Genomic DNA, 9,146 nt, shown 5'->3' with positions numbered 1-9,146 from the left:
ATGATGGTGGATCTTTCGACAGAATTTTGAAGGCGGCAGAGGAAGCTGCCGATGGTGATGAGTCCTTAAAAATGAGTTTAGTTACGAGGATCATTGTTCAACAGCTTGTTGAGAAACAAATGGCACAAAAGAAGAAATTTGACAATCTGGGGTTTGACATATATACCCAAAAGAGGAAGAGGTTCTGTTTCTGAAAACTTGACTAGAAGTAGAATGCCGTCATTAATACTTAAAATAAACAACAAGAAGATTGCTCTGAAGAGGTGCTTTGACCAGACTAATGACAGAGGCGACAAAGATGATGAAAAAGAGATCAGAAAGCCCAGAAAGCAGAGGGAGAAGGGAAACAAGAACGTGAATCAAGAAGAAAGCGTAGTTGCTGATATGCCTGAATCATTCGAGAATCGTATCCGGGAGGAGAATGGTACCGATTTAGTGTTGGTGATGCAGAAAAAAATCACAGAATGTGATTTAAGGAGTAATAATAATCGCCTGTCAATACCACCGACCAAAGTAAGAGATGATAACTTTCTCAATCCAAAGGAGAAGGGCATTCTTAATGCAAAAGAAGGCATAGAGGTCTTCATGATTCCTCCTTCTCTTAAACACAATGTTCCTTTGACGTTGAAGAAGTGGAGGATGGGTGATAATTACACTTATAATCTCATGAATACGTGGCATGCTTTGGTTGTGGATGATAAAGATAATGGACTTGAGTTGGGTTCGGAAGTGCAGCTATGGAGTTTCAGGAAGAACAATTCTGATTTGTGTTTTGCTTTGGTCAAGCTTGAAGGATAACAAGGAGGTGAAGAAAGATTATAGTGAACACTCTTCAGATACAAGAAACGTTGATGACATTGAGCTAGAAAAAAATTGTGTATAGGATAGATGAGATATGAAGATTACATTGAAATTTTGAACTGCAATATATCTTTAGAAGGTATTATAATTTTCTTGGTATGGTATTATTATGTTCTCCAATTATTAGCAGTACTTAGATTTTCATGTTCTTAATTATCAAAGGGTTTATTATATCTTCACCTCCTATAATCACTTGGCCAGCTTGGAGTTCAGCCTTCAATGACTGTCATTAATGATACCAATTTTAATTATCCTGCTAATAAGATCAATCAATAAATATCTGAAGTTATTTAATATGCATGAGTTGCCAGTGATTACCAGTATTCGTTAACTGGAAACGCAAACAGAAGTGTTTTTCATCCAACTTTATAGTTTGCAGTTACAACATGTTTTACATAAAAGTGTACATTTTATCCTTAATTGTGACTTCAAACCAAAGATTAGGAACTAAAGATTAGGGATCCATTTGTAGTCTCACATAACTTCATTTTTGTGAAGGTATAGCTAATTGTTGTTTTCAGTAATTCTGTTTTCCAATTGCTACATTCTTAATCTTATTTCGCTAGTGGATGCATTGTCCTGTATTCTGACCTTTTGACATTTAAAATCTGTTACAAGATCATCTGTTCTTCTAATGTATTATGCCGCATTATAAGTTTTCTCAATTTGGGATTGAACAAAGAGGGTTTGTGTTAGTGCAGTTTACTTTCTGATCGAAACCTGCATGCATCATTTTTCTAAGCCATAATCTGTAATGCTATGGTGCACCTTTGGTGACTTATGTATAACAATGTTGCTGTGGTGACCTGTGGTTGCGCTTGCCTCGGTGCAGCTGCAATGTGCTGTTAAAATTTGTCCAAAACCTGGAGTCTGGAATCCTCTATCTGGCTTGGGAATTACACTTTCATTAAGAGCATGTAAATCAAACTTCAAGGAGGCTAACATGTGATAATTTAGCTGAAAATCTAATAAACCCTAGACAATAAAGAACATGGAGCCTCCAAATAAAAGAAAATCATGTAAGAGAATACCAAGAAAACAATAGAACCTTGTAAAGAAACAATATTGCATTTCAATGTACTTAAAAGGCTACATCTTCTTCAGAGTTCATCTATCACATATACAACTTTATTCTTGCACAATATCATCTAACGGTTATAACAGTCAACAGATGATGGAATATTGTTGAAATTTCTGCTTAATATCATAAGGACCTTCTTCTCCTTCAACATTTAAACAATGCCTTGCACAACTTAGAAGAGTTTGTTCCTGAAGCTTCATAGCTGCACAGTCACACCTTTTGACAGTCCATTCTCTTTATTATGCACACAATCAGCCTCTACCGGATTGTCGTTTTACCAGGATCACACCCGTGATGATTTCAAAATTAGGCTCTGCTCATTGTTCTTGACAATGGCTGTCGTATTTGTAAAACAAGCTCCGTGAAATAAAATGTGAACAGGGTAAATGTAGACAGAATAGTTGAAATCAGGCTTTATATAAGTTGATTGGAAAAAGAAATTGCAGGATACAATTAAGCTTTAGTCTTTCAAAATTTTGAGAGTGAGATATGGTTTAAAAGTTCTGGGTCTGAGAACTAATGATTACAGAGCCTGATGGCATCTAAAAGCTTCAATGCTATTAGGATACTTAACTCATCAGAAACACTATCAAGGTGGCCAAACAGAGAATTATTGCAAATATTTATGCGATCGCAATAAACTACTTCTACTATAATCATCAGATACACTATCACAGCTTCCAATTAATTGGTGAGTTACAACAGGAGAAGAACTTGAAAATTGTATATTCACTGAATAACAATGGACTAAACAATACTGAAACTCGTTGAGTTCAATGCATAACATTAATTTAAAGAAGTACAATAAAGAGCCATGAGTGGTAAATTCAGTAAAAGTATTACATTATACACAAATGAATCAAAGAATGGCTTAAACTGTGGAACTGAAGATTTTTCAATGATCATGGGAGATAGTCATCTTCAGGTTGCCTACGCCAGAGGAAATAATAAGCATCTATCCACCTTAGATGTACCAAGAACTTCTTCTCTTTTACCAAGAACTTCTCATCTTGCTCTGCCCATAAACAATCCTCAGGTTCCGTAGAGACCAAATGCGTAACTGAGGAGTTAAATTACTATTGTGCACGTGGCTCCCCTCTCCTCTGCCCTTCAACTGCTTCGTATAAAACCCTAAAAATCGCTGAAAAATAAAGAACATCCCTTGAGAATTCACTACGAACTTTCGGCAAGTAAGTCCGAACATCTCCGCAGACACTGTCAAAGAACAACCGATGTATTGTTTTCAGAACTCTCAGAACGTTTGCCAATGCCTCTTCATTCTCACTTTCATCAGTCAATGTCTCAGAATAAGATTTGTGATCGCCGTTCAATTCTTTATCCCTAAAGTAGACATATTTTCCCAGAACTATCAAGTTCTCAGTGTGATCACTCCACACACTCTCAGTGTCATCAAGAATAACAATGCCCCTCTCTTGGCCACGCACTAAGTCCGGATTCTTCCTATCTTTTCCGTTGAAATCTTCTCGAGCAATGATCCGGGAACTGAAGTATTTGGAATCTAGGTCCAGTAGCTTGACAGCTGCCTCAGCGTAACATCGGGTACTCATCGTGCATAAATATATATCAACCAAGCTACTGGCTTGTTCAAGAAAAGTGCGGACAAATGGCCTCAACTTCACCAACTTATCATTGGCCATCTGGAATAAACTGCCAATGAAAGAATGAATTTGCTTCTTCAAATATTTCTCACCGGATGACAGGCTTTTAATATTTCGACAGTGGAGCAGCGTATGGTCTAAATTTAGTACAAGTTGGAGCTTCCTTTCCTCAACAAAGCCTTTGTGTTTCTTTTCATCAGACTCAAAACTTCTTGTTCGCTGTATCTTAATCCTCGCAGCATATAATCAAAAGATAATCCAAATGAATCATTCATGGCTTGGCTGCAAAAAATGCATCTGCTGCCCCGAACAGTAGTGTGTGCGCATGACAAAGACTGCTCTGAAAGAACAAGAACCCACACCACCAACAAACCCACCACATTTTCTCTTGATAACGAATTTTGTCTTGCCAACGCACTCTTTGCAACTGTATGCACCCATTTTGTGCGTTTTGATTGTTTGCCTGGAGAGGGTTTTGAAGAGTTGCAAAAAAGGATTTTGAAAGATTCAAAGAACAAAGAATAAGATGATGAAAAAATAGCATAACATGCTATTTTGAGGGCACATTTTGAGTGGGTTCCACTTAATGAAAGTGGAAAATATTGTGAGGTTCGGATTCTACTCCGTTGATACTTCAAAAGTATAATCTTATTTTTTCAAAATGGTGTTTGGGTGAATGAGAAATTGTCTCTCAAAGTTCACCCTTGAAGTTAGAAATTTGAAAGGAAATGAGACTTATAATGCACGTTTTTTTTTAATTCAATTTTGAAATCAATTCATTGAATTGATTTGGCTGTTATAACAATTAAATAAAACATATTGAATACAAAGCAGCTATTACATCCTCATATGACTATAAAAAGGCACCTCCTCTTTTGTTTTTGACACACTCAAAAAACCAGTGGGAAATTTACGAAAATAACCATAAATATTTTGTTATTTTCACAATTAACCCTCTCAAATTTTTTCTATCAACATTAGCCAAACACGAGCTTTTCTCCCCAAATTACCCTTCTTTACAGACCAAAAGCAACATTGTTTCACCCATATCGTCAAACCAAACACAGCTTTCCACTCTTGAATCATCAGCCAACGGCGACGGCAAAAGACAACGGTAAAAGTGAAATCTAATCATAATCTATCCGGATCCAACACTAATCGACATAACTTAGTGGTATGAGTTATTTTCTGAACTTGCTGAACTGAGTCGGGGGGTGAATCTGGCGACAGGGTGCCTGTCGCACCAAGTTTTGGTGCGACAGGCACCCTATCGCACCAAGCTTCGGGCGACAGGCACCCTGTCGCACCAACCCTTGTAGATTCATTAAAACTGTATTATTTTGATAGGGCTCAAATAATTTTTTTTTTTATAATTTCAGGCTTAATGGATTCAGTTGTACTTGGATTGTGTTACGATGGTTGGTGGGAGACATTAGAAGATGGTCGTATGGAGTATGTGAATGGTAAAAATCGAGCTTTTTTTGCTGGGAAAAATTATCTGTTTGATCAGTTATTGGCAAGAGTATACGAGGTGTTACAAATAAACCCTAATGAATATAGTATAACAATGAAGACAACTTTGAGGTCTAGTAACACATTATATCGTATATGTGCACTGCCCATAGATATATGTGATGATGAAATGGTGAGGGTTGTGTTGCATATGGCATCCGAAGTAGCTAATTTTGGATGCATTCCTATATTCGTGACCACATCACCTCGAGTTCTGAGCGAAGGTATTGAGCCATATGTCGATACAGAAACTTCGTTTAGAGCAACTATGTCTGGCCCCGATAATGATGAAGAGGTGTTGCCAAGTACAATATCGCTGCAGCAATATTACTCTCCAATCCATGACAATTATGACAACATTGATGATAATGGCGTTACGTTACAGGATGTTGGAGCAACGGTATTTCCAATAACGATGTCGTTGGAGCAACGGTATTCTCCGTATCACAACAATGATTTTTGAGACAATGATGATTTTCATAATGAGACAGAGGGGGATAATGTTTGTGCAGAACCTTCTAATAATACGAGGGGGGGCACTCATTTCAATAATGATGGTGATGATGGAGGAGCCGGTCCTTCGAATGTTCCGTCGTTTCAACATGAGGATGAGTGTGAAGACAATACTCCTGTGAATAACAGAGGCAATAGACCTATTCCTTCTATGGTTCGATCGAGAAGGAGAATTGACCCCCTTACAAGTCTTGCTCCAACTTTGCCTTCAAACATGGTTGCTCCAAGCTTTGTTAGCACTTGTGACTCAGATGATATCAATGTGGGTAAGCTATTTGCTGAGAAGAATGAGTTTATATTACAACTACGCAAGGTGGCCTTTAGAGATAAGTTTGATTTCAAGATTGCACGGTCTACTACGACACATTTCGAGGCTCACTGTTGTTCAGAATCATGTAAATGGCGTATTCGAGCAACTAGATGTTCGAACGAGCAAAATGTTCCTTAGATGGTGAAGAGAATTGATAATGTACACACTTGTCATAATGAGGTATTGGTTGATGGACGTCATCAAGTAAGGAGCCGGGTTGTCGGTCATATTATCGCAGAAAAATATATTCAAGATAAGAGAATTTATACTCCCAATGACATAAGAGCAGATATGCAACAGGAATACGATGTTCAGTTAACATACCAGCAGGCATATCAGGCGAGAGAAGTTGGTCTTAAAATAGTTCGAGGCAACCCTGCAGAGTCATACAACTTGCTCCCTAAATACTCTCACATACTAACTACAGCGAATGAGGGTACAATCACTCACCTCGAGCAGGATGGAGATGGTAATTTCTTGTATTATTTTGTAGCACTCGGATCTTCCATCAAGAGGTTTATGCAGTACATTCGACCTGTCATTGCTGTAGATGGTACTCATCTGAAGGGACTATATCGTGGAAGCATGTTCGTGGCAACATGTCTTGATGTTAACAATCAATTGTATCCGTTAGCCATTGGGATCATGGATTCAGAAAACAATTATGCTTGGGAATGGTTTATGATGAAGTTACATGGAGTGATTGGAGATAGACCTGAGTTGGTAATTATATCTGATCGATGCACTACCATAAGGAGAGCCGTTCTTAAAGTATTTCACAATGCAACTCACGGCGTTTGTTTTTACCACGTGAAAGGTAACATTAAGTCACAGTTTAGAATGTCAAAAGCTTTTTGGGATCAATTTGAGCCTGCTTTATTAATGCAGCAAAAGCATATGGCCACAAGGAATTTAAGAGACAATTTGAATGGTTGTGGATGATCCACTCGGGTGCGGCTGATTACCTAGAAAATAATGTCGGTACGTGTAATTGGGCAAGGTCTCAGTTTGAAGGTAGGAGGTACAGCATACTTACCACCAACATCGCAGAGAGTGTTAATTCTTTCATGAGGGAACCTCGAAAATTTCATGTTACTCACCTTGTTGATCACTTTAGGAAAACATTGCAGCAATGGTTTTATGATAGAAAAATTGTGGCTGAATCTATGACTACTCGGCTAACAACATGGGCGGATGAAATAGTCACTAAGAGGAGAACTATAGTTGAAAGAATGATAGTTCGGCCGGTGTCTCCGCATCGATTTTAAGTTATAGGTGGTGGGCTTAAGGAAGGTTTGGTTGACTTGCAAAAGAGAACTTGCTCCTGCAGAGTGTTTCAGCTTGATCAGCTTGTGTGTGCTCATGCAATTGCAGCGTGTCTAACACACCGGGTGGATTTTATTAACCTTTGCTCGGACTTTTACACTACAGAATCGTTGGCGATGGCTTATGCACAACCAGTGGAGCCAGTTGGTGATGTGGCTGATTGGGAAGTTCCAGATGAAATTCAGGAGATGCAAGTATACCCACCAGTTGAGGCACCACCACCTGGCCGTCGTAAAGAGCTCAGAATACCTTGGCTGGCGAGGACATTAACCGGTGGACTGTAAGATGCGGGCGGTGTCATGAATTGGGCCATAATCGTAAGCGATGTAAGAATCTCATTGCGTCGACTGGAAGTTAGTGGTATTTTGTGTGTTATTCGTTGGTTAAATCTCGAAGACGCCATGGGCTTCCATTGCAGAATGCGGGGAATCTTCTTCTTCGTTTTGACGACCTATGTTGATGGCAACCCTCCGATTGCTTCGTAAATCCAAGCCTACAACAACCAAAGTGAAAAATCAAATAAAACAACTATCAAATATTTAATACTATAAAACTTATTAATAAACAAAAAAATGCACCTGAACCCCGAACGTAAAGCCGTAAAGATTGTATTTTTCAATATTATAATCTGGATTTTTCAACCGAGTCTTCTTAAATTTCTCGTCTTTCTCGAACAGTGCATTGTCAAGACTCTCGTAAATCATTTCCCATGACAATAGACCCCATGGACGCTTTCGAAAGTACTGTATATCATCAACTTGGTGAAGCCAATCGAAATTGATTTGACAGTGATTTTTTCTTGCATTTAGTACTTTGTCCGCAAAATAAAACAGCGCAATCTTTAATGCGTCTATATCGTCCATTTCCTTGAATTTTAACTTCTTAAATACTGCATCGAATTCGTTCACATTAATCTTACGATGCACACCACCAAAATACGTATTCCGTAGCCTCTGCTCCATTTCATCATTTTTTTATTGGTATCAACACCAAATGAAAGTCCAGTAACCAAAAACCATTCGACAATTGACAAGCGAATCAAATACTCACCAATTTGAAACCATAACTGATCCTCACGGCTATCTTCTTCATGGGCCACTTGCCTCAGTAAAAGATTGTGCAAAATTACCCCACTAAATGGAAAACTTCGACACTCCAAGAAATGCCCAAATATATCCTTTTTGAACATACTCAACTGTCGCTTTGTTAATTTTTCCTCGATGGCTTTTACGACCGAAGATAACTTACACATGCTCGAAATTCGACTAGGAAAGTGATTGGCATAACGAAAATACATCTTGCCTACTTCGATATCCAGTGATTCTGATTTTGCTATGTATCTGTAATATTTATAAAATTATTACATTACATTTACAGGAAAAAAAAATTGACTCGTTTAAAAAAAAGGCCACTCTAATTTTTGGTGCCACAGGCTCGCCTGTCACACCAGAATTAATGCACAATACTCCAAAATCGAAAAACAATACTCCCAAACACCACCAACCACCACAAACACCACCACCACCATCAACATTATTCTCAAACTATAACTATTATTATTTTAAAATTTCATTTTAAATTAATGAAAATAAGAAAAATGACTAACCTAGGTTTTGTTGAAGGTTGTAGATCGTAGATCGGATGCCGGTGAGAGATGGAGCCGCCGCCGACGAGGGTTGATGTTGCCACCGATGATGGGAGTTGGATCGGTTTGGGAGAGATGAGTGAAAGGGAGTGTTGGGGGAGAGATGAAGGAGAAGGGTATTTTGGTCTCAAAGGTTGTTTTATGGCTAATGTTGATAAAAATATTTTTGGGGGGTTAAGATGAAAAAAATCAAAACGTTTTTGGTTATTACTGTAAATTTCCCAAAACCAGCACACTCGTTTTCCTTCCTCCATCTTTGTCGTCTGTTTTCTTTGATCG

General features: G+C 38.3%; 2 protein-coding genes across 2 annotated transcripts; one reads left to right on the top strand and one right to left on the bottom strand.

Annotated features, from left to right (window-relative positions):
* The first annotated feature begins 213 nt into the window (after positions 1-213).
* LOC18035307 (B3 domain-containing protein At2g32645) lies at positions 214-798 on the top strand. Its single transcript, XM_024179753.1, has one exon. The coding sequence runs from the start codon at positions 214-216 to the stop codon at positions 796-798; it is 585 nt and encodes a 194-aa protein (XP_024035521.1).
* Positions 799-3,018: 2,220 nt separating this feature from the next.
* Positions 3,019-3,600, bottom strand: LOC112096326 (RNA polymerase II C-terminal domain phosphatase-like 4). The gene has a single exon (XM_024179752.1). The coding sequence runs from the start codon at positions 3,598-3,600 to the stop codon at positions 3,019-3,021; it is 582 nt and encodes a 193-aa protein (XP_024035520.1).
* Positions 3,601-9,146: the final 5,546 nt, after the last annotated feature.

This window comes from Citrus clementina, unplaced genomic scaffold (genome assembly GCF_000493195.1).
Source record: "Citrus clementina cultivar Clemenules unplaced genomic scaffold, Citrus_clementina_v1.0 scaffold_8, whole genome shotgun sequence".
Lineage (NCBI taxonomy): Eukaryota > Viridiplantae > Streptophyta > Magnoliopsida > Sapindales > Rutaceae > Citrus > Citrus x clementina.
The sequence above is the reverse complement of the archived record's forward strand: the minus strand, read 5'-3'. Positions and strand labels throughout refer to the sequence as shown.